Genomic DNA, 26,309 nt, shown 5'->3' on the forward strand with positions numbered 1-26,309 from the left:
ACCATTTTTATTGTATTAGATTAAAGGAACAGAGATTTCAGGGTAAACATTTATAATGTGACATGAAATGCCTTTTTATCAGCAGAGAAGTGGCAATTTATCAATTGCACGCGCTCCTTAATATAAAGTGTCAACTTTTCCTCGTGCCTGAGTGCTTGTCTCAATATTTACAAGTCTGTTTGCCCCCGTGTGAGACGGAATACACTGTAGGGAGGAATGTTTTTCACTACCATTGCTCCATGTCCTTGCCTCCCTGTGAATCTAAACAGCCTGTCTCCTCTCTCTCCACAGTTGATATGCAAAGTGTCGACACTGCGAGCGCTGTGCAGTAGGCATACAGAGAAGCTTACAGCTTTCAAAGCAATATACCCAGACATTGTGCGTGCCCACTTCCCCCCCTTATACAAGGAGCTGTTTGGATCAGACTTTGAGCAGTCCATGCCCGTTGACGGGTAGCAGCCCCGCCAGGTGCCAGTGTGCCCACCGTAGGGGAATGTGGAGGAGGAATCTGAGACACTTTACTGGTGCCCTGCACAAACCAGAGCGGACAGATGGCACGCTGTTCAACTTCTTCTTTTACATTGGAGGGGAGGGCTTAGGGAGTTGATTGTCAAGGTTTACTATATTGAATTTAGTTCTCTTTGGAAGACATGTGGGACCCGAGACCCAACGGGACATGAAGAGGAGATAGGAACAAATAATTTCTGTTTGGTTGAACTTGACCCTCTTATGCGCTTTTTTTAACATGGAACTCATTATTCCCTTGATTCGTTTTCACCAGTATCCTGATTTCTCTGTGCATCTGACTTAGAATCATATAAACAATCAGCGACACATAAGAATATCCCTAAAATAAATCAGTATTATTTTCCAGATTACACTCCCACAGCAGTTTCGGTGTTCTCATTTTAATACACTGTCACCCTCAAATTGAAATAAGTAACTGGTAAATGCGCACATTTTGGTCAAGTTCAGCCATTTTTCTCTTGTTTTCAGTCGTATCTTCTGGACACAGTGCTTGGAATGAAAACACACAGCAACTTTGAGGGAGGTTCCATTGGCATGGTGATGCAATCGGCACCTCTCTATGGACAATCGTTTAAAAGAAAAAAAAAGAAACCTAGAATTCTGGTAATTCTAATGAAAACGCAATGATTTTAGCTGTCAAAGACTCCATCCACCATTGTTGCATAGTGAAATCATGTAAGGCCATCTGCTATTAATCCTTCTCTGGACAGGTGCCCTGGAGAAGCACAGGGCACCAACACAATGAAAAGGGTCCATTCCACCTGTTTTATAATGTACTACAGGGTATATGGTCATAAGTACTTACTATACAGAAAAAAGTAATGTTTATAGAATCTATTTTAAATAACATGTATGATATTAGTAGTTAGACCATTCTTAATTGTTGAATTGATAAGGCACTTTTATTTACACCTTTCTTTAATTTAAGACTTGTATATTTACCTAGTGATGTGTTGCATGTGCACAAGAAATACAAGTTGAATCATGGTCACAGAGGGTAGTCCTGGGAGCTGCAGATGATACTGGTCTGGAAGTGTTCGGGATGTCTGTTAGGATAGCTGGCGTGGCTGCTTGGCTGGTGAACGAAGAGGCGTGGATGAGAAGGCAAATTAAAGACACTCTACCACCTTATTTCCTCAACAACTGCCAGCAGTGCGACACCTGTCAAAATGTAGCTCTGATGCTCCTCTTAGCGAGTATTCACGCACAAAGTAACAGCAAACAAACCCTGTAGTGATGTTACTTTGTTTTGAACACACCTGGATGTCACAGCATGTGTTTGAAGATTTTTTAAAACACAAGAAATCTGAGGTATACGATCATGGAACACTGCAATACTTTCATATCCTTAATTGTATTTTTGAAATATTTCATTTTAATGTGAAAATCTGCACTTATTATTTAAAGGTTTCAAGAGGACAGACAAAATGAAGCATCCAGGTCTTACAAATCAAACACTTAATAGCCATGTGGTTGGACTGAAAAACTGCACACAGACTATAAGCCAATTGTTCCATCTAGTGGAAGATAAAGATACAACAAGCAAGTCAATGACGGAGCTCCGGAGTCTAACCTAAAAGCACATTTATGAGCCTCTGTCAAAGCGTTTTCAGCCATTTAAGAGTGACTTTCTCTGCCTTCTCACCGCAGCCTCGGCCCAGCAACGCCGTTAACTGGACACAGAAGAAAACAGCGAAGGGAAAGTGAATATTCAAAGCCTTGTCTGGTAGTAAAGCTTCTATTTTTGTAACTCGTTTTGGTTAATAAACTCATGAAAGAGAACGAGGGAGAGAAAAAGATGTCAGGTAGCACTTAACTATATTCCTGCAATAATTAGACTAGCTGTTGTTTGTATGATTAGGGGAGAAACATAAAAATGGTAGGACAAGTGCTATTTTCAGAATGCTTTGTTGTTGTGCTTCTGTTTTGTTGAGTGTGTCTTTCTTGTCAGTGTGGTAGTAAAGTGGTAGAAAAAACCCTGGATGTGCCAAACAGTAGTCGTTGCTTCCGCTTTCCAGTCTACTCGTCTATAATGTAGAATGGATTCCTAAGACATTCCAGCGATCTCAGTAGCGGCTTCTAGAAATATCTTTGGGGGAAAAAAAGAGCAAAAAAATGTTATCCCTTTAGAAACCCAACAAAGCATGTTAACACATCTGTCACCAACTGTAACATAGAATCCAGTTGTTTGTCTTTTGTTTTTCTGTTTGCACACTATCATTCCTCTGCCGTGCAATTTGCACAAGGCGTTAATGCCTTGTGCTGTCACCCCTCAGGGAAGAGTTTCTTTTGTGCTTTCTGTTTGAGAGGACATTTGTTTTTTTTTATTCATTAGGTTTTAGTTTAGTTTTTTTTTTGTTTGTTTGTTTTGTTCAGGGATGTTCCATGGGAAGTGGTTGAAATTAAGATTTGAAAATTCATCACTGAGTTGTTCTGAATTTTACACATTACCAACGTCCATAAGGGGCCTCCAGCCAAGTCAAGTTAAAAAAAAAAAAAATCTCATTTGTAAAAAAAAAAAACAACAAAAAAAAAACAAACCCCATCACTTTTACGAACTGCAGCTTTTCAGTACGCAGCATATTTCTGTCACGCGAAAATCAGTTTTGGTTTCAAAATGGTGTCATCAGGGTCTTTACAAATGATAACCCTCTTTGTTAGAAAACCAAATATTCTTATGCAATACTAAATCTGTTGTGTTTGGGTTGTAGTAGATATGCTGTACCTGAGTAATAATCTCTGTTATGATCCAATGCTATTTGGATATGCACAAGCCCTCTACGACAAGTAAACCTCAGTCTCAAAGCAAAAGAAACCCAGTCTGGAACACTGCTAGACAATCCAGGTTGAGAGGCCCAGCGGCCCGGCAAGAGCAACGAAGAGGATGAGGTGTGAACGCTCAGGGAGGTAACAGGCAGACCGAAGAAGCAGCTCGCTTTCCTCTGGAGTTGCAGAGCATTTGATTAGCTCTTTTGTGAATTTATGAGATCTTGAAAAATCTCTTGAAAGCACTCAATTGATGAGAGGAGCTTGGCTGAACTTTTTGGCATAGCACACTGAACACGTAGAGCAGCACTTACTGTTCAGAAAACAATGAAGAAATGGATATTTGGCTAATTTGCTGTTAATTATTTGCAAATTTTGTTTTTGTTTCTTGAAAATTATTATTATTTGTTTTCTTAGGATGTTGTAATATTACTTGATGGTCACATGAGCAAGTCAGTATTTTGTCAAATATGGTCAGCTAAGGTCTACCACCAAAAGGGTTCTTTTCTCATAAAAGTGAAAATGTGTTTTCATTCAAGTCTAAATAGTCGAGTGGCTTGTCATGTGTTCTACGATATATAACAAGCAATATGCCTTGTGTTACAATTACGGGTCTCTACAGTGCAGTCATCGTCCTTTTTGAATTGACTTTATTCATACAACTGACTCCAATTTACAATGTTTACTCTCAGTCTATAACAAAAAGTAATAAAGCCCCATCACTCTATTTTCATTCTCTTATGTACTAGTATGGTTGCAATAGTGGCAGGATAGCAGAAAATGGTCACCAAACACATGGAAACTTGTGTCTAACTATAAACTCTGCCTTCACACAGGCCTGAAAAGTGATGTCCTTCTGTATTTGACAAATCCCTGTTTAAGTAAGGGATCGATGCTACGTGTGCTATTCAATCAGTGTATAGTATACAGTAAAATGTGCTGGTCCTTCTGTCTCTGCTCTGTTGTCTGTTTGTAAAAAGCAATAGTGTGTGTGCGTGTGCGTGTGTGTATGTGTTTGTTCTCACAGTGTGTGAATAAAATAAACCCCAGACAAGGCTTTAATAATTTCAGAGGAACAGGGTTATGTGGACGAGGAGGTTTTGATTTTTATTTTGGACTTTTTAAAAGAAGAAGAAGAAAAAAAGAGGTTTTGGAAATGCTGAGCTTGATCCATCCATAATAGGTGTAGGTTTTAAAAGCATGACATAATGCCTTCGACAATTCATCGGTCTGCAGGAAACGCTGTGAGGCAACAGCGGCCGGGCTCACAGTGAAAACACGCTTTGTTATCAGTTCGGCCAGAATACGGCTGCAGCTTGAGCTGAAATGAACTGAAATCGATTCTGGACTGTAAATTGTGAAAATGAGTCTTCTTGACCGTAAATTGTGAGGATCAGTGTTATGTCACGCTTAAAGTTGCCAGTGCGTTGCCCATAATTATGAGTCAGTCATCACATTTTTAACAAGAACTCATTTTCCAAAGCACAGGTGATAAGAATTTATGATTAAAATTACATTTAAGAATATAGTTTTAAAAAAATGAAAAAGCAACTTTTAGCCATAATCGAATGTCAAGCAATAATATATGTCTGTGTATTATTTTTCATTCTTTTGTGCATAATAGTCTTTGAACATCTGCATGTAAATACACCTCTTATTTATCACTATTTGGTTTTTGTTTTATTTTTGTGTTGATTTTGTGGACGTTTTTATGTTTCATCTGTATATTTGACCAGTTCTGTTCCCAGGTGGAGAACTAAGAACTTGACATGGCCTGTATGCTGTGTATCTTATTTTCTCACTCTCTCCCTCATTCTCGGCTGTTTATGCACCATATTTAATATTATTATTGATCACATGTATAAAGGTAGCTTTGTAACTTCTGTCTGTATAGGTAAGAGGAAAATACTGCTACTAAGGCCTACCCAGTGAAAATATTTATCTGTTTATCAATTACATCCTATTGTACGATAAAAAAAACTGTTTCTACTTTGCTTCCCTTCTTTAGGATTAGTTTGATAGAGATAGGGTGTGCTGACATTTATTTTGTGTTGCCCTGATGTGTGGTGCTAGGTAAGTTAATTTCGTGAACCAAGTATTGATTCCTAAGCCTGGCCGCCCTATTAGTTCATTCATTTCATTGCATATTAATGTATTATTGATATTAGGACTCAATAAATAATAATGATAATGAAAATGATAGTGGTAAAATTACCCAGCCGGCACCTGTATCAGTGTGCTAGTCCTGGGACTAAGGCACTTATTTCCTTCTGACTTATAGCAAAGCTAGTATCTGCTAATTAACAAGCTATTTAAGGTTGCTTTTCTGGTTTGTGGAAAAATTATAATATTCGAACTGAAACAGCAGTATTGTGTTTTTTCTTTGTCTGATTGTAAAAAAAAACCACTCACTGAGGCTATAGTTTGTCAGGTTTTAAGATACTAACTATTTACCTCCTGTGTCTGCATTGTTCTTCACCTGATGCAGGGAAGTGGTGCTTGGATTTCATTACACAGAGCCTCGGTATGCTTTTGTTATTCCCCATTTTAGACTATCCTGAAGCAGTGGTTTCTTCAGACCAGTGGCATAAACCTTTTGCACCCACATGAAGTGTTAAAAATGTACATGAAAGGATTGCCATTTGAAGACAAAGTTGACCTTTTTCTCTCTACTCTGTAGCAAATATCAGTAAGAATATGCTTGCAATAATACACAACGTATCACACTGAGTGCCTCTCGGTGTAACAAAATGCATACATGGTTTTGATTGTCTTTTTTTTGTGGTTTTCCAGACGTGTACTGAAGTGACAATGTATTTTGTACATGAGGATGAATTCTCACTCTCACATGCTTAAAAAAAATGTTTTTTCAGATTCTTTCTTCATATGTTGTTAATCATTTTTCACGTGGGTTGATGCGCTATGTTGAAGGGTTTCAATGTATAGATGGTCCGTTTAGAGTGTACATGTCACCCCTCACCTTGTTTCATTTGTTTGTTTCATGTTGATCTCAAATGGTCAATAAATGCTCGTGGATAATATGATGGAAGCGTTCACCTGCACATTTTTCTTTTCCGATTGAGCGAAAACAAACAGAAAATCCAGATTTTGTCATTTTCTGTTTGTGTTGTTCGACTTTTTTTATTTCACTGAGAACAGAAAATTTACTAATGCATTGTATATTAAGTATTTGTATGTGTTTGTAAAACAGGCATACAACACATCTGGATTTCCTTAATGTTCTGTGTTCAATGTGCCCTCAGTCTGTTGGGGTAACTTAACATGAAGGGTGGGTGGAGCAGGGGTGGATTCTTTTTCCATGCAAAAAGCAGTGCAAATTATGGGAAAGCCGAAACTAGTGTGTGGTTGTCACAAATTTCTAAGTCACACGTTTGCTACTGATGTTAAATGGGGACAGATGATCATGTACCTTTTTATCCAGCTCTTTTGAACTCTCTTTAGCAGGTAGTCTATTCACAAACGTAGTTTTGCTCCTTCTTGTCTGATTCTTAAATATGAAAATAAGTATTTTGATTCATTTTGTAAATACAGCTGTAAAGAAAAATAAGAAATTTAATGTTGTCTTTTAAATACTTTTCATTCTAATATGAATGTTGTTATATTGTACTTAGAAACTGTACCTTTAATATTACCTTTATTAAAAGTGCATTGGACACATCGATTTTAGATGTGCTTTATGTGCTGTTATCCCATAATAAAATTTACCGCTTGTAATGGGCTTTCTTTTCCTGATTGATTATCTGTCTCTTTGTGTTCTGTCTCTCTCTCTAGCTCACTCGATATTTAGCAAAAAAGGAAACAAGTAGTACATTTTTCAGCAGCAAAAACCTAATCAGGGCTAAGTGTCCTAATTAGTGCTACAACATTTAATCAGAGTTGGTGGCCTCACTTCGCTGGAAACATCTATATGTTTGAGCAGAGGATGTAAACTAGGTCAACACTTACGTGTAAATATGTACAACTGCCACTGAAAATCTAAAGAAAGCTAACAATTTTGACTTTTTTGCCAAAAAAAATGACAAAATGCAAGTCCAATATACGTGTATATCTAAGATATATTATTGTTTTTGCTGCCGCTGTAAATACATTGCTGGTCATATAGACTGTAAAACAATTTATCTAGTGGTTATAGCATTAATCAAGTTGTAAGTGCTTGGAACAAGAATAATCCATTGAAATCTGTGTTAAAAAGTCCCTCAAAACAGAGTCAACCTAATAATTCACAGCACTGAACTGGTAAAAATGTCAAATCAGGAGCTGATTGGAAGTGACAACCTCCTTTAAAGGTCATTCTCAGCATTTCCTCTGCAAATGCTTTGTAACAGGTTGTACTTCTGTAGTTTCTAAGCTTTAAGCTAAAAATGTCTATTACTTTTATGGATGACTCAATTTCCCTGCAAGGAAAAATACATTTTCTATCTAAAACCTTCCTGTAATAAATTTGCGGTTTTGATTAAGTATTATGAACTGCAATACGATGAAGTTGGATGAATTTTAGATTTTTTAAAAATATATATACCCATTTGTGTCATATCCTTAAAATATGTCAGGATTTTATCATTAACTTACTGAAAAAGACTTTTTTAAGCAAAACCAATAGAAGGTTTTTAGATATTTGTGTCCATAGAATGTTCCGACTGCTATTCGTTTTGAAGGTTTAGATTTCAGTTTCATATTTATGGACCTCATCGCAATACCAGTGTGTGTTCTCTAAGGTTAATGCCTGCGATAGATGTGGATATGAGCATCATTAAGAGTACAAAATGCACAAAAGCCAGGTAGGTCTGCCTGTAAGTGTGTGCAATGGAGCTGGGATTCACATCACCAGATTTAGCCTGATATTACAGCCCTTTAGAGTGCAACTGAGGACAGTACATGGGATTATTTTAATTTTAGAGACAGGGCTGCAGACTGTGGTCTTAATTAGGTTTGAGTCCATGAGGGGAGAGAATAGCTGCAACAGAAATGGGCAGCTAAGGTTCCCTGGACTAGAATAAAGATCCTTCAGCTACTGCACTCCTTAGATAAGAGTCTTCCATATTGATTGAGTAAAGAGAATTATTTTAAACAGACATGCAATGAGATAAGATGTTGCGGGGTGGAGATTCAGGTGCTAGTGGTGGGAACACATGGTGATATATTTAACTTCTTTTTCAATGGAGGATCTTATGGACGGGCGGAGTAATGCTTACAGATCACCAAACTAAAAGTGCAAAAGAGGATTATGCTTTTCATGTACCAAATATACCAATAGGATCGATTATATTTTACCTCCACAAGGGGGCAGCAATGTGCACAAAGCGCTTTAATGTCTGCATAATTTCACCAGACGAAGAACGTCGCTGGACCAACGTTTGTTTGCTAAGTAACACGCATGGTAACGGACATAAACAACCATGTAGCTGGTAACTTCAGTGCTGTCATCTCTACGAACCGCTAACAAGTGACAAGAATGGAGCTGGTGTGGTAAGTAACCATTACGTTTTTAAAATTCAGCTCCCATTCAATAAAGTATAGCCTCGCTACATTAACTTTGAGCTAGCTAATGTTAGCAAACGACTTAAGCTCACTTAACGGTGTTGTTGCTAACAGCTAGCTGTGCTAACCAAACGCTAACTACCCGTATAGTAACAGTTAACTTTAACCGGACAGAGATTCATATTAGGTAACTTCTGTACAGTAGTTCACCGTTGCTGTTATACTTCCAGTCGAAACCATTTAAAACCAAATGAAGCTCCTTCAGGCGAACTCAACCGTAGCTAGATAGCAGTCAAGTTGCGTCAATGAGACGGGAAGTTAACGGAAATGTAAGAAATTAAAATTCAACACATGCAACAATATTTAAAGATTAGTATTACTTTTTACGCGTTTTTGTATCATTTTAGCTAAAACGCTGAAATAGCCTGTTAAAAATAAAGGTATACTATACCGTTACAGTCAGTGTTAGAAACCATTTATCTCGATTTTAACAAATATTGTACATTTTCCTCGTTTTTCCGTTATTGGAAAGTGACGGGAAATGGATTATACTTCAGCACCTAGACTTTTTTTCAAGTCAGTTTTACATTAAGTAAAAATTGGAATGTTTGTATGTGAGCCAGACTAAAATCAGAAACATCCTGAATCACAACAGCATGCTGCTTTTTTGTTATCTAGTAGTTGAAGGCTGAAACAGGAAGTTGTATGTATTGTAGATAACTTAATGTTGTGTAGCGCTGTGAGAAATGTCAGCATGGCATCTCTGTTTAGGTTACTACAAGTCGACTAGGTTGTGGGAGCTTCGTTTAATTATAGTTTTTAATAGTTTAAATGACTCATCCTATCTAGCTGAGAGGTGAATTTCACACCAACATTACTTAAAATAGAGACAAATTAATATTTTATACAAAATACTAAATAGTTAGAATGATTAAAAGGCACTAAAATGTCAATTAAAAAGCTTTACGAAGTGCATGAGCCATAAAATCCTAATATAGAGCGTGTAAAAATAGGGCTCTAACAAAGACTAAAAAATAAATTAAAATCATATACTTATGAAGGAAAAAATACACTGCCTGTCCAAAGAAAAAGTCACTACTTGGATTTAATTAATCAAATGGATAAGAGCTTTCCATTGGATAATTACTGCAGTGATGACTACAACCTATTTAACCCTAGCTGATGCAGTGAGGAGTTTCTCGTTTGTTTAACAACCATGTCAGAAGACGTATCCTGTGCTCATGGAAAGGATGTTAATCTGTCTCAGAAGGGTTAAATTATTGTCCTGCATCAAGCAAAGAAAACAACTGAGGAGATTGCTGAAACTACTAAAATCAAGTTAAGAACTGTTCAACACATTATTAAAACTTGGAAGGAGCGTGGTGAACAATCATCTTCGCGGAACAAATTTGGTAGGAACAAACTCTTAGATGATCATAGGAAATCAAAAGTAGAACTCGCGGCTATGTTTAATAGTGAAAATAAGTATTCCCAAACCCACAAACTAAACAGCCTAAGAAAACCACTGAGCAGTGAGGCTAATCAGAAAAGAAGGCTTCACTTTGCTAGGTAGCATAAAGATTGTACTCTGGAGCAATAAAAGAATCTCATGTGATCTGATTTACCCTGTTCCAAAGTGTTGGGAGCATCAGAGTAAGAAGAGAGGAGGATGAAATGATGCACTCATCATGGCTAGTGCCTACAAGCCTGTGGGGGTTAGGGTTATGATCTGGGGTTGGTCAGGTTCAGCAACCTTATGTGTCCAAAGAATGAATCCAGCCGACTACCTGATTATACTGAATGACCAGGTCTTTCCATCAGTGGAGTTGTTCTTCCCTGATGGCATGGGCATATTCCACGATGACGATGCCAGGATTCATGGGGCTCACATTGCGAATTATTGGATCAGGGAGCATGAAACTTCATTTTCACATGTGGATTGACCTCCACAGAGTCCAGACCTCAGTCCCACTGACAATCTTTGGATTTTGCTGGAGAAGACTGCGCAGCAGTCTGACTCTCCTATCATCAGTAGAAGATCTTGGTAGAAAATCAGTGCATCTCTGGACAGAAATAAATGCTGTGACATTGCAGAAGCTTATCGAAATGATGCCACAGCGTACGTGTGTCTTTCTCAGAGCTAAAGGTGGTCCAATTAAATATTATTGATCAAAAATATTAAAAAAGAAATACATACCAAAAAATATCCCACTGGACTCAGTTGGATAATAAACCCAAAAATGTTTGGACCAACTTACAGCACCAAGACCAACAGAAGTAGCAACTAATATGCTGAAGCAGGGCTAGTTAAAAGAATATACTTGACGAAATACTGCAAGTAATTTTAAAAATATATCAACAACTTAAAAAACAAGCACAAAGCTGTAAAAAAAACCTTCATTCAGCTTTCCATAGGTTTGCACTTTAGTTAAATTTTTGTCATACATGAAACAATATTTGTCACTGATTTAGTTGATCAAAAATAACCCAGTATAAGTGGGTGAAAACAAGACAGACTATGGCACTAACACTTAAATTGCAGGTGTGAATAACCTAGACGGTGTTTATCCAGTGTAAAATGATGTTCTACAGTTAGAAAAATATTTTCTTCATTTATTAGAATTTTTTCATGAATATATCCCTTAGTGTCATGTGAGATACTGACCATGTGTGGAAAAATCTTTACCAATGTGTGATGTTGTTACAGTTAAATGATATTATATTCTCTGGAAAATTAAATGTTGAGTAAATTGTTTTGGAACACCAATTGGTGGCTATAATATATTTTTAACTTGCTCTTTCTGTAGCTCGCCATTAGTTGTCATGTGGAGTTACTGATCCTAACAAGACACAGAGATAATAATGGATGTTATGTCATTTTTCTTTTTTGTGTTTTAGAGTAAACGTTTGGTGTCAAAAGTCAACTTCACTGCTGTCACACAGACTTTAGTGCAGCTACGCTATCTGTCTAAATAGAATAATTTATAGTGTACACTTCCTCACAAAAGCAACTTGAAGACACCTGTTAGGTTAATCTGTTTTGCATTATATTTAAATATAAGTCTTTCTCAATTCAAAGGCATGTCCTGTAGAACTATATGCGAACAACATCTAATGCCATTGGTTTCTATTTTTAATTTAAGGGAGGACGATCCAGTCCCTGAAGGACCTTTCTTTACCAGAGATCTCTATGACAAGTATTCCCTCGGACCCAGTGTCAGAGAGCTGTGGGCCTTTCTCCAAAGGTACGTTGGTAAATGAATATTTCAAATCGTACATCAGTTAAGGTGGTTTATCACAGTGTGTTTGAAGACTGACTAGTAAGTTTTGAATTGACAAGTTTCTTTATCTTTTTTTTTCTCCTTTCCCAAGTCCTGAAGAGAATGCCAACATAAAATGTGATGTTGAGGCCGCAAAAGCCTCCTGCTCTTCTTCCAAAGAAGCTGCAGAGTTAAAAGACAATAGTTGCATCAGCAGCCAAGTGTCCTGTTGGGAGACCTGCGATAGTGAAGACCCATGTGCAGACAGTGCTGCTGAAAACACAAAAGGGTGGAAGGATACCAAAAAAGTGACACAGAATAAGACTAAAGCCATTCTTGTTTATCCTGAGCCCAGGCTGCCCTTCCCCTGTATGTCCAGCCTTTCCAGCAATGAGCAAAAGATATATGTTGACTTTTTGACAAGTAAGAAACCCCGGCACCTTCCTCAGGTAACTGCATTTGTTTCTTAAAGTTCATTTAGTCCTGTTCATTCTAGTTGCATTGATTTTTCTGATAACCTGCTCTGATATTTCAGAACTTACAGGCACGAGTAAACCACGAAGTGATGCAGTTCACGAACTACCTGCAAGATGTGGCCAAACTATGTGCTGATGACTACAACTTCATACCACAAGGAGCAATGCAGTATTCAGAGGTAGTGATACTACAAGCATTGCATCTCTCATCGTCTCTGTGGTTTGTGTTTTCAAGTATTACATGGTGTTCTTCAGGAGGTCCTCAGGAACTGTTTAGAGTGCATGAAGACACTTCCTCAGCTCTACCAGATCCACGAGATGACCAGTTTGACGGGTGGAACATTCAATCCAGGACTAAAGTTAACCTTTGAAAAACAGCTGCTAAGTATGGTAATGTCCCTTTTGAAGTTTTGTTCCAGTCTGACAAGTGCAGGATTGTAACTTCATACACTTTAGTTGTTCAGAAGTGTCATTGTCCAGTTTTTTTATACACCCTTTTAACTTCAAGTTTTGAATTGCAGAATCAGTCTTTTGGTGTTGATTAACTTCCTCTTTTTGCATATTTGTACCATTTATGTCTCCAGGGCAATGTGAATAGGACAAACCACGGAGTAGTGTATGTTGAAGCACAGCTTGCATCGGATTATCAGAGTGTTTCATCAGAGAATCCTCCAGCTAAAAAAGCTAAGGACATGCACGCTGTAAGCAACTGTCTTGCTTTTTTTAATTGCTCCAATAAAGTAAGTCACAGAGATGGTTTACTGCTAGAATGGGATTCATAGCCGCAGGTCTATTGTAACTCCATTTCAGCTCTTGTAATTTTCACAAAAGACACCAGAGGGTGTTCATGTCTTGCTCAGCAAAACCAGAGCTAATTGTGTCTCTGAAAGGATGCCAGATCATACGCAGTACCATCAAAGTCCATTTGTTTTTAGACAGTTGTGTACCTGCATGTATTAACTGACCAATACAGTAGATGTAGTGGTAGCATGACGTGTTGTTATTTTTCTTCACAGACGATCAGTAATGATGGAAATGCAGAGAAGCTGTGCGCCTGTTACGAGCCTCATGTCTGTCTGACTCGAGATGCTTTAGTCCGGCTGCTAGACAATAATGGCCCTGACTTTGCAGACCAATGGGAACTGCCTATTTGGGTAAAATTAAACCCAGGAAAAGGTACAGTATTATCATGAGAGCATTCAAATTGTCATAGTGGAAGTTAGCCTAATTAGAGCCAGTTTAGCATTTGCTTCCAGTGGGTAAAAATACAACAAGAATAATACATGCCTGTCATCTTTCTGTTTTTTTCTTTTCTTCTCCACTCCTTGTATTGTGTTTCAGTTTTAGCTAACGGCAAAGGTGAAATAATTTGTCATCCTTTTTTATTATATTCATGAAAGGTAGTAAATTACATGTTGTTTTGAGGAATGCACCTTGTTACCATACAAAAACATGTTTAAGTACACCAGCAATGTGCCATGTTTAATAGTGACCTTAGGTTCAATTATCTACAATAATACCAAAGAAAAAGAGAGAAAAGGATTCATGATGTAAAGTACAATGACATTAGTAAAAACATAAAGCTTCAGTATGGTTTTGTTTGTATTAGTTTGCAGTTTCATTCTACAGTTGTTTCCAATAGATTTTGGGTTTTGGATTTTGAAAGCTTCAACAAAATTGTTGAAATATGACCAATATATTATGCTTGTTGAGTTTCTCTTTTACATTAGAAAGCTATAGACATTCAGAATAAAATTAATTGTTTAATGTTGTCAGTATATATACTGATTTTGCTTCTGACTGTGACACATTTGTTTAAATAATGTTTGTAAAACAAATACAGTATGTAACAGCAGAAGTCTGACACATCACTGCACTGATATTGAGTGTCCTCATGGTGGTACTGTTTCACATAGTCCCTTATTTTGTGTCATATTTCTAGGTAGTCGGAGGAAGACTGTGTACATAGATTCACCTCTTTTGAAGACTGAAATGACAGTGAGAGAGAGGAGTCATATCTACCACGAGGAGAGTTTGAAGCTCTCCATCAGTAGCGAAGGCAGTAAAAACGTCTTCCATATAATGACAGAGCTTCCTGTGAAAGAGCAGCAGATCTCACCAGTATGTTCACCTGCACAAGATGTGGTCTTTGTGCGATATTATGTATCTTGTCTTATTGTTATTTGTTGTCTGTGCTAAACTCAGGAGAGCTCCAGAAGAAATTTGGTGTCTTTTGAAGACAATGGTCTTGACTTTGAGGTTGACCTCACTGACCTGGAGACGTTTGGAGAGAAAACAACCACTAAAACCTTGACCCCGCAGAAGATGGAGAACAAGCAGGATGGAAGTGTTCAAAGTAAAAAAGCTGTAAATGAACAGCTGTCAAATGAGACAAAAAGGTTGAATGAACATCTTGTAAGCGCTCGCAGCAGTTCACAAGAGGAGATGAAGAGCTTTTTGAGCCGCATGCATCGTTCTGTAACTGAACCTGCTCAGCCAGCTGTGAGTGAGAAGACTGAACCAGTGAGCCAGGATTCTGCCCGGGAAACTGATGAAGACCTGGTTGTCATGGGAGACTCAGATGATGAGAAGCTGGTCATTGATGATTCTGGGTCTTCAGCATCAACACCTACAAAAAGGCCTGCAGCAGGCCCTCCAGTTAACCCCACCTCTGAGTCAGCCACCGTAATTTCAGACTCATCTTCCCCACATACAGGTGCGACCTGCAGGCCACAACCCAAAAAATCAAAAGTCACAGGGGACCAACTAGGTGAGATCTTGCGCATGCAGACAGCCATGTTCAAGTCTTCCACTGACGCAGCCAAAAGCTGTACTAAGTCACCCACCCGATGTGTGGGATCTTTGGTTCACCCTCATCCAACATCCCTGGTTAAACCCTGTGTGTCCTCATATTTGGAGAGAAACCAGAATGAGGATGAGGAGACCTGTGCTGTTCCTCGTGAAGCGTCAGTCGTCAACAACAACACTACAGAGCACAAAAGTTAGTGTTAAAAATGTTTTCGTTCTGAGGATTCAAGTTCTGCATGTATGACTTGATTAACATTCAACGTGTTGTTTACCCTCACTCAGAATTACTTTCACAAGACCTGCAAGCAAGTGCAGAAAACGAACAGGATTACGAGGCTCCTGTAGACGGCAACCTCTTCTACAAGCTCTATAGCCTGCAAGACTTGCTGCTGATGGTGCGCAGCTCCATCTCTTACACCTATACAGGAAGAGTCGACACCGACACCAACCGAAACGAGGTATCCTAATCCAGTCCATCCTTCAGAATTTCCAAAGAATTTCATGTTATATTTTACCATAGAAAAGTAATATATGCAACAGCACTGCTGAGGTCTATTGTGCCCTTCCCCAATAGTTTGTGCCAGTGTTTATCTTACCCAAGCTGGAATACCAACTGAGTTATGGTGTTGAGTGTCTAACCAGCAGTGAGGCGTGCCAGCTATGGACTGAGACCCTGCTTCACTCCAGCACAGTGTCTCACTTAGGTAAAGCTTTTCTAATGTTTTCTGCTGTCCTATCCTTTCTAAAATCTGTTAACATCAAGGAAGCAATGTTCCTCATATTGCACCCAGTGTAAAAATAACAGAGTAGCTCTTTAGCCTTTCATTGTTCAACACAAGGGCCAAAAAAAATTGCCAAAGTATCATTTATGGGCCTTATGAAAGTATTTTTCTCATGTCTTTGCCCCCACTGGGTTAAGTAGAGGCCACAAGGCAGGTCTTGCTGCAAACCAATGGAACAATCTTTAGATGACTCACTGTCCTGCCCAGACTGTTTAGATGTTAAGTTTACTTTGTTGCCATGACGACAGCCACATGTGATTGTGGGGAATTAGAGAAGATGCTATGTGCAGAGCTAAGCTAAATATTGTTTTGAGCTTCAGTTACATTCGCTTAATACATATCGTCAAAGTAGATTGTCTGCTTACCTGTAGCTCAAGATTCAGGCAAACTGCATGTTTGGGTTTTTTTAAAATGTACTACATCCACTGAATTGTTGACTTATGTAGGTGTTGTCTGCGAATGTATATAATCATCGTCTCAGCATAATGCATTTCTTTTCAGTCTAACAGAGAGCCATGGGGTTAGTTTCTAGATCGTCTGTTTATTTAGTTGACATAAAGTACACACTGACAGTAAAAGAAACTTGTTTAATGTTTCTTTGCATTCAGCTCCATGGCTTTAAACACAGCTTTGCCAAAGAACGGGTGTAACCCTGTATCAGGCACTGAGACCCTAGACTTTTTTAAAAGAGAATGTTTCAGTTTAAAACAGACAAACTGGTCAGTTGTTATGCGTAGTATAAGGAAAGGAATAGGCAAAAACAGTGCTAATATTTTATCTATATGACAAAATCTACCATGACTCCTGGTTCATGACATTAAGCCCATAATAAGCCCAATAAGCCCAGCTTGATAAAGACTTCCTTCTTTGCTTCCTTCATCATGTGGCTTATCATGTGACATTCCCCAATTGTGTATTTATGGCTGTGGTTGCAGGCTCTAAAATATCCCATAATTGAAGGAAGGCACAGTTGAAATAAGCAGGTCTTTCCAGCTGGAGTGGGAGGCAGGAAAGGAGAGAGGACCAACGAGCCTTTCTTACCACCCACTCAAGCTTGTAACAGTGCTGGCAAATCACCACAGACTAATTACTTTGTAAGCACTAGCGCTAAGCTACTAGGAACGGCATGGATGGTGAAGTGAAGCCCTTGATGTGCACGCTCACTAGCTCTTGTTGTTCTCTCCGTGTATATTTCACCCTCCCTTCTCTGACTCCGTAGCTCACATCGATGCGCACACATCAAAACTAGCGCTGCGACGAAAGGTGCGTGACGGCTGGATGCAGAACACCTCCTGTGGGTTAAAGTGAGTGTTATTAGAGCAGATGTGTGCAGATGATTAGGATTAACCTGGAATGATGATGTTATGTAAGATTTAGAGCTTGTCCTTTTAAGATTCAGTCAGTTAATCAACATTAATTCAGGTCTTTTAGTGTTCAAAACAGATAGAATGAAACTTACTGATGTCTCTTTTTCATCCACAGTCCTTCCAAGTCACTGAATATACTCCACCACCTACTGAAAAAGCTAACTGGGTAAGCTGTTGGGAACATCAGTCATCCTTAGTTTTGTTTGTAGATTATTAGTGCTGAGCTTTCCTGCCCTGATTTTCTCCCTTCTTTAACTGAAAATATGTTAAGTTGTAAAATTGTTCACAATGACATTATTTGTGCAGAAAGAATGTTTTTGTTAAGGATGTTTGCTTTAATGTTTTAGGTTTAAATTCATTCATCCTGTAGCAGACACATTTTATTTAATGTGTAAAAAATGCTATATTTTGAGAAGGGTTGGGTCTGTTTCTTCAACTGTTGTTTAGCTGCAGAACATCCATCTTCACACTGTGTTTAAGATGATGAAATCTTTGTAGAGTTCAGTCTGACTGCTGTGGGCGAAAAGTGTGTGACGTTAGTCTGTCTTCATGTTTGTGTTGGAAAATTACACAATCGATTGCTCAAACAACACACAGTACATTCGTCACCTTCTGCTGTCTAGAAGCTCTTTTTACCTACATTCCAGTCATCATTCAGCCATAGAATGAGTTGTGCTTGCAGTGCTGCAACGTCTTTCAGTGTGTGGTTTCCGGCTTAGACACACCCTCAGTGACTTGATTTGGTTTTGCAGGTTAGAAGAAGGACAATACCTGATTGTGCACAAAGCAGGAGAACCATTTGTCACCATATTTAAAGCAGCTGATGGAAAAGTGAGTCAGGTGGCGTACAACCTGCAGCAGGTCCACAGTTCTGTTCCACAACCTCCGACCTCTGGCCTCATTCCCTGGATACCTGTAAATCCAGCGGTGGTCCTGGACTTCCACAGGAAACACAACCGGGTCCCCTGCACCTTTCCACCAAAACCCTTCCTAAAGGTGTGTGTTTACTTTTTGTTTCCATTGTTACTGTGTTGACAGAAGGAACTGTGAACAGATACAACAACAATAGATGTAGTGGTTGGTCAGATAATGATACGAGATGAAAGGTTGTTGGAAGCAAGTGTGGTTAATGTCTGGGAAGTCCACACCTTTCCTAGACATAAATGCACACTCAGAGATTATCAAAAGCAACGGTAAATGAGGCACTGTGTCTAGTAAGTTCTAGTTAATGGAAAAGTCGAGAATGTTTTCTTATCAGACAAGCTGAGCCCTTAGACCTCTGCATAGTTTGCCTGCACAAACCCAAAACTAACAACAGGGACAATAGAGAGCATTCCAGTGTCTGCAGCAGCTCAGCAAGGCTCACTGGAATAGACTTTGAGACATTCATCAGATGCCTGTCTAAAATTCCACATAGTGAAGACGTTAACACATCTCTGAAGTTGTCAACCAGGAGAGGAAAAGAACTCTTAAACAAGCTCAACTGGGCATTTCAACTATCAACACGTCACAGATGTTTGCACCTCTGAGAATGAAAAACAAAACTACTGATTCAGTGTATAGTTTTTTAATTGCTGCTTGATTTTAGCCTCAGAAATACATTTTTTAAATCCTTTTCTATCTTACCAGACAACTAAAGATGGGACACCGCAGTCTTACAACCCTGGAGCCCGACAGAAGAACAACTTCAATGCACAAGGCAACGCAGGGCACAACCAAACAAAACGTACGGCCAAACGTAAAAAATATATGAAGAAGCTAATTCAGAAGTCTATTTAAAGTCTCTTATCATATGTGATCTTTCTATGTTGTTCATATTTCATATCACAGAGTAGATAAGTCAGAGCAAGACCTGTTTTGGAAAGGAAAGGAAAGCAAACCACTGACGATGTTCAAGATTCATATTGGAAATACAGTATCTCCTTACATATAAATGTGAATGCTGAAGCACTTTTACAGTATAGAATCTGTTCTTTAAATATGTGTTTTGCTCAGAGAAGTTTTGCATATTTTGTAATGTTTTGTTTTGTAAAACCAGAGCAACAATAAAATTTGAGTGTTCATTTGGGAGTATGGTGTATGTCTGTAATATGCAGATGTTCGTAACATCTGGAATGTGCACAGTCAGGATTAGACAACACCTTGAAAACTTCCCGAAGGCGCAGAGCTGCAGCCGCTTTGAACAGCGAATGTGGGAAAACTTAACAGAGCTTTAAATCTTTAATCTGCTTGGTTTGAGCTTCCAAGTGACTTGCAGTGGAAGAGGGTGGAGTCATGAGCGCATGGAAAGGGGAGTGAATGTGAGTCAGGGGAAGTGAAAGAGGGGGAGGCCTTTCTCAGATAAGTTCGGTCTCCACACCCATTTCACTTAGACATCACCAGCACAAATCTCTGCATCATCTCCACTTTTACAACTTAGGTAAGTTTGGTGAAATTACACACGTTGTCACTGAATAACTTCTTTTACATTTGTCTTGACTTTACTGTGTATAAAGGGTTATGGAATTTTCCATCTTGCATTCATGAGTCATGAGTTGAATTCCACACGGCCGTCATTGACTTTAAACAAGTTCTCCTTCTTTTTCTGAGTTTTATTTAATTCATTCCAGTTCTTCAGTTTGACTTCTCAGGCCAGTTTTCTTGTGTACGTGTGATTGTGATCGGTTGTCATAGCAGACTAGAGTACAGAAGCTCTTTTTCCTGGGTGTGTCTGTATTGAATGTGTCAGACTGAAAAGGGATTTGAGAGTGTAGATTGTCAACACAGTTTGACTGTTTTTTTACTAGAAACTACTGTGAATGTGAAAACTAGTCAAAACAATGGATCAAAAATGATAGAATTAATACATTCTTCTTTAGTAACTCACTTGGACCAGAAGCAACAACGTGATAATTATAGAATCTCTGCTTGTGTTTAGATGACATTGCTTTACCAGCTCAAGTGATTACATCTTCAGTCAAAATAAACAAGACCTCTCGCTTGGTTAAAGTCATTCTAGTCAGAAGATTACAGTGAGATGTGACAACAAGATTTGGTCTTTTTCAGGACAGTCAAAATGATGATATCGGAATTTCTTGGACAGCTGTCAATCAACGTTGGGGTAATGTCATGCTTTCTTTTTTATATTTATGGTAGAATCTCATACAGTATCACATACGCACATGAATTGATTGTTGTTTAATAATGACACTTTTTATCTCCACTGATTTGCTCTGTCAGGGCCAGGAGGCCAGGTTCCCCACAGTGCTACCTGCTACAGACTTTGACCCCGACAGAGATGCTGCCAGAATAGAGACCGCCATCAAAACCAAAGGCGAGTTACACTTCTGTGTGTCTCCTCCTTGCTACAGACTGCAGCGTCTCACCACAGATGAGTAGTCGGTATTTGTGAGTCAGCATCGGGGCTTAAAATGCTTTGACCATGCTGGGAACACCTCCGTGTTGCTGGCAGAGCTGAGAGTTGTTGGCAGCAGACTGACCACTAACTCTCCAACATCCCACCATTTTGTTGTGCTGAAGAATGTGCTGTATGTGGAAAAATGTTTCTCTGCAAATGAGAAGGGGAGAAAATAGTTTATGATCAGGTCATGTGCTGAAGCAGGCTCTCTTTACTGCTCGGCCCCTGAGGTGTTTGTGTATATTCTTCATGTACTCACACTCTTACACAAACTGTCCCGTCTCAGTCATGAGCCGCACAAAACAGCACATTTAATGATGTTACGTCTGGCTTAAGAAGATTATAAATCTGTCAAACTTTTTTGTATGTATTGGGAGTTTTTATAGGCTATTTTTCTACTAACTGATATAAGTATTTGCACCTCTACTTAACATGTTCTAATGTATGTTCTATACATACTATCTTTTGCAGCAAAGGTAAAAATGTAGAAATGAATATCAAGCAACATAGCAGAATATCACTTCTGCCTCAAAGTATCAAACAGCCCATATCAATTAGCGTTTTGATTAGACGATACACAATATTGTGCATTATTTCTGTCTAAATGTCCAGTTTTTGCACCATAATTATATTAAAACTTCATTGGTATGCTATATGGGGTCAGCTGGGAAGAGATTTATTGCTTCTATTTGTCTTAGTTAATGTTAATATATCTTCTAACATCTATTTCTCCATCAGGGGTGGATGAACAGACGATCATCGATGTCCTAACAAAGCGCACCTACTCCCAAAGGAGAGAAGTTGCTTTTTCATATGAAAGAAGGGCAAAGAAGGTAAAGTATCCTGGACAGAAAATCCAAACTGCTAATTAGTTCCATTTTGTGTTGTTTTTTTAACAGTATAGAGCACATTATATACAATCATTATATTTTCAGGACATGATCACAGCCCTTAAGGGAGCGCTGTCTGGCTCGCTGGAAACTGTGGCCCTCGGGCTGATGAAGAGTGCGACCCAGTTTGATGCCTCAGAGATCAGAGGATCTATCAAGGTGAGGTTTTCATCAGAGGATCTGGCTGAAGGGTAACACTGCCCTCTAATGGAAAAATGACGGCTTATTTTTCTTCAGATAAATTTGAAGTTAGGTGGGGTTTATCATCATCGTTTTTTTTTTTTTTTTCTGTCTTTTACAGGGTTTGGGAACAGATGAAGAAACTCTGATTGAGATTTTGTGCTCACGCAGCAATGACGAGCTGGTGGAAATCAAGAAGGTCTACAAGGAGAGTAAGTTCAAAACAGCCCAAGCTAGAAATACACTGTTGTATCCTGCATAAAGTTGTACCCACAGATTGCTGTGATTTCCATTCAGCTTTTCAACAACCTAGGCACTCTATTCTCTCCTTTAACCACAAATTAAGCAGCTATGTGACGACTCTCATGATGTAGAGAGAGCTAAATGCCTACACTCAAAATCTAATTTCTCACAGTGTTCAAGAAGGAACTGGAGAAAGATGTTGCTGGTGATACATCTGGGAACTTTGCCAAGCTGCTCTTGGCTCTTGTGCAGGTGAGATGTAACCATGTCCGTCTTTATGATTCACAGAACAAAATAAAGCTGAAACTGATTTGAGTCATGTTTTATTTCTGTGCAGACCAAGAGAGCAGATCCATCTGCAATGGTAGACTATGAAAAGATTGACCAAGATGCCAGAGTAAGTCCCCAGTTTCACTTTGTCTTTGAATATCAGGTAAAATGATTTGAAAAGTATAAGGTTTACCTCAAATTCAGTGTTCATTCTCATCAGAATGTGAAGGGTTGCAAAAGATTACCTGACAGCATTACTTTAAATAAACCTCAGGCTTAGGCGGTTCCTTACGAATCCTATCTATTACATTTAGTAGTTTCTTTATTTTAAAGGTAGAATTCAGAGTGCTGTAAACAAACATAAAGCCAGTGCTCATTTGTAACTGCAGCCCTTCACTGGCATTTATGACTTGAGTAATCATTTAAATGACATGTTACTATTTTAAAGCAGTGCTTTATGGTGATAGAATGAATAGCAGAGCAACCTGTAGCAAAACTAAACAAACCAATCACAGTACACCACTTTAATCTCATAGACATGAATAAAAGCTCACTAGTGTTAGGATTGCAGTTGTGTACTTTAACCAGAACTAGAGAAAGTTTAAATCTCGTCATTCTGCTTTAGACTAGCAGGTAGAGAGTACCAGTGGGTCGTGCCTTTAATCGGGAAAGCAGTTTGTGCAAAAAGTCTTAGAGTGTCTAATTTTGCAGTTTGTGATATATTTCGGGTGTTGTAACTATAGAGTAAATTTTAGTTATAAAGTATTAAAAATGGATGCGGGTAGATGGTGGAGAAAACTAAATGTAAGTAAAACATTTGTAAAACCAGAGAAAATTATACGTTTTAAAATATTACAATGATGATTCCAGGCCAGTAATTTCATATGTTAGTCAGAAAAACATCAGAGCATTCATAAAACTAGAGTTGAACAGTGATAAACAGTGCCTAAAGGTTTTTAAATCTGCCCTAAAAGTTCTACCCAGCTTTTTTTGCATGTTTGTCCAACCATAGATGAGAATCCAAAACAATTTAAGGTACTTATCCTCCTGCACAGTCAACAGTTCATTACCTTTTATTCTCAGTTTGAAGGTAATTGTGGTTGGGAGCTTTCTAATTAAGTATTACAAAGAGACTTTTCAAAAAAAATAAATTGCTGGTTGTCTTTTAATTACAAAACTTATTTTTCTTTTGAGTTGACAACACTTTCAAGGTGTCCTTCACTGTTTTGCCACAAACTTTAAATCGTGCCAGTGTTTACAGGCGTTTTACTGATTGTCTTCAGGCTCTCTATGACGCTGGAGTAAAGATAAAAGGAACTGATGTGGCAACCTGGATCTCCATTATGTCTGAGAGAAGCGCTCCCCACCTGCAGAAAGGTACGACAACCTGTCTTCTTAAAGCATTATTGATACAGAAGTGTTGTTGATTCTCTGCAGTAAATTGTAAAATGCACCATTTGCCATTCAAAGTTAGTTATTTTTGTCTGCCGCTTAGTGTTTCAGAGGTACAAGAGCTACAGCCCCTACGACATGCAGGAGAGTATTATGAAGGAAGTAAAGGGCGACTTGCAGAGGTCCTTCCTGGTGCTCGGTACACTCCTCTTTTATTAGCAAATCATATTATTAACATAGATGAAAAAAGAAAATACAGTGTATACTATTGTGGATATTTACTGTTTTTCTTTTGCTCCAGTTCAGTGCTTTGAAAACAAACAGCTGTTCTTCGCCAAAAGACTGAATGAAGCCATGAAGGTATATACAGTGCTGTTCTTTTCCTTCTGCTTGAAATGTTGCTACTTTAAGGGCTAGACTTTCTCTCCCAACAAATATAAGAAGCGCATCTGCTTGTTAAAGTGCAGTTTTGCTGCAGGAACACAGAATCCAAAGTTGGCAGAAGTTATCTTACCACACAGTTGCATCAGCTGCTGTAGCACAAAGCATGCTACAACTTAAGTAAGTGCTGACTTGTGCTTGTCTGCTCAGAGTAAAGGAGCCAAAGAGAAGATAGTGACCAGAATTATTGTGTCACGCTGCGAAGTGGACCTGAAAAAGATCTGTTCTGAATACAAGGCCAACTTTGGACAGTCTCTGCAACAGACCATCGCGGTGAGTGAATACAACCTGCCCCTGGCCTCTGATTTACATTAAAGCTTGTTCTGTCATGCAGCCCCTCTCACCTGCTCTGTTACTTTTCCTCGTGTAGGAACATACCAAGGGAGACTACCAGAAAGTACTGCTTGGCCTGTGTGGAGCAGAGGAGTAAAACTAAATCATCAGTATCAAAAAGGTGTCACTTTCCACCACTGGAAATCTGTTACTGGAGAGGTGGGCTTGTGATTATCATTCCTGCAACAATTTGTGTCACAAAAACCCATCTTACTTTTTGGGAACATACAGTTGAGAGCAACATTTGAGGAAGGAAAAATGTCTGCCTTTTAATACACAAAGATCTGAGTTACAGTCTATGTTTGTTATACTAAAATGGTAATAAAGTTGCTTCATTGGAGCACTGTTTGTTGCTTCTCTTGCCTTCCACTTTTTGTTCTCAATTGATGTTTGCCTGGATAGCCACCAGAGGGCGATATAGTAGCATTAAAAGCAGCTACAGAGCGCTCCAGTATCTCAGTCTGAGGGCCTCACACTGTCTGATACCTGCTGATGAAATGCAGAGATTTAAAATGTTTTAATATAATGAATTATTTTATCGTGAATGAAATTGTCACAATCCATTATTATCCTCCTTAATTACCGGAGGTTGTCAAGTATGTGAAAATAAATTGAAAAAGCAATTAGGCAACATTTTATTTGCACAAGGGATGAAAAGAGTGTGAATCTGTGAATATTAATAGCTACATTTTTTTAAATGAATTTGTTTCAATTCGAATTTTCAGCTCAACACTTCATTTGCAAGCTTAAAGATTTAGGATTTCACAAAAACAGAGCAATGCACGATTGATACTGCGTCTTTTTCACACTAAGAATCATAAGAAATCAGCCTCATTTTCCACTATGAGATTCTATCAAGATGATTTAATCATTAGTGTGTTTTTCCATGTTTGTTTGGTGCTAATATTTTAATTGAAAATGTTAATTTTACCTCCGGCAAAGATGATTTGCATGCCACTAAACAAGCGTCTATACAACGTGTTTCTGCTGTTTAGTTTGTGGTCTCTCAGGATGAAATAACCACCACAGTGTTGTCAAGGCATTTCTACTGAAGTATAAGAAAAAATAGCCCCAAAAGGCAAGATCAGTACTGCTGAATACAGTGAACGGGGAAAGGATGGGAAGGAAAGTGCAATGATCTAATGAAAACTAAGTGGTGTACGGTAGCTCAAATATGATAGAAGATCATCTATTATTGTGAAAGAAATTGGCTGATAAAATAATGCTTCTGTCTAATATTTTCAATGGTTGAGTAGCTGAGGAGAGAAATGGCTTCAATTTTTAACAAGGCATTGGATTTATGATCATTTTGTAATAATATTGATGAGAACATTAGCCCTTTGTGATGGTTTGTGTTTATGGGCAATAAAAAAATAAAATATAGAGTAAAGTAAGATAAAACAGTATTTTGCAAAGCAGGGAGTGAGATTTATGCGTGAATATGGTGACAGATTAATCTCTGCATCATAAAGAGAAAAGTACCACCATATTTTTCCCCTTTTTTATATGGATGTACAACATGCTGTTCTGTTCAAGGCCAGCCCGTAGGGACCTCCAGCAAACCCAAGGGGAACTCTCTTCTCAATTGAAACGATGCAATTTACTGTCCCAAACACTGGCACTTCATCATTCAGAGGACTTTAACCCCATGAATGTCAAACACAGAGCATGCTGGGA

At 38.5% G+C, this 26,309-nt stretch overlaps 3 protein-coding genes across 5 annotated transcripts in view; all 3 read left to right on the plus strand.

The window, feature by feature from the left end:
• roraa (RAR-related orphan receptor A, paralog a) overlaps positions 1-7,047 on the plus strand; it is a 179,069-nt gene extending 172,022 nt beyond the window's left edge. For all 3 annotated transcript variants that reach the window (XM_023280603.3, XM_023280604.3, XM_023280605.3), the window contains one exon: positions 292-7,047. In XM_023280603.3, coding sequence (XP_023136371.1) covers positions 292-456 — 165 coding nt within the window. In that variant the 3' untranslated portion in view covers positions 457-7,047. The remainder of the gene's footprint in view (positions 1-291) is intronic.
• A 1,581-nt stretch (positions 7,048-8,628) lies between these two features.
• ice2 (interactor of little elongator complex ELL subunit 2) lies at positions 8,629-19,549 on the plus strand. The gene is made up of 15 exons (XM_023280601.3): positions 8,629-8,781; positions 11,937-12,038; positions 12,166-12,502; positions 12,589-12,708; positions 12,785-12,919; positions 13,114-13,230; positions 13,546-13,705; positions 14,472-14,650; positions 14,735-15,530; positions 15,620-15,795; positions 15,912-16,041; positions 17,339-17,423; positions 17,602-17,652; positions 18,239-18,482; positions 19,116-19,549. The coding sequence occupies exons 1-15, from the start codon at positions 8,768-8,770 to the stop codon at positions 19,263-19,265; spliced, it is 2,796 nt and encodes a 931-aa protein (XP_023136369.2). The 5' UTR covers positions 8,629-8,767; the 3' UTR covers positions 19,266-19,549.
• A 251-nt stretch (positions 19,550-19,800) lies between these two features.
• On the plus strand, positions 19,801-24,972 carry anxa2a (annexin A2a). The gene is made up of 13 exons (XM_023280594.3): positions 19,801-19,905; positions 20,532-20,586; positions 20,706-20,799; positions 21,622-21,716; positions 21,819-21,932; positions 22,075-22,165; positions 22,369-22,448; positions 22,534-22,593; positions 23,750-23,843; positions 23,962-24,057; positions 24,160-24,218; positions 24,450-24,572; positions 24,670-24,972. Exons 2-13 carry the CDS (start codon positions 20,542-20,544, stop codon positions 24,727-24,729), a joined length of 1,011 nt encoding a protein of 336 aa, XP_023136362.2. The 5' UTR covers positions 19,801-19,905; positions 20,532-20,541; the 3' UTR covers positions 24,730-24,972.
• Positions 24,973-26,309: the final 1,337 nt, after the last annotated feature.

The sequence above is a fragment of the Amphiprion ocellaris genome, chromosome 3, assembly GCF_022539595.1.
Source record: "Amphiprion ocellaris isolate individual 3 ecotype Okinawa chromosome 3, ASM2253959v1, whole genome shotgun sequence".
Lineage (NCBI taxonomy): Eukaryota > Metazoa > Chordata > Actinopteri > Pomacentridae > Amphiprion > Amphiprion ocellaris.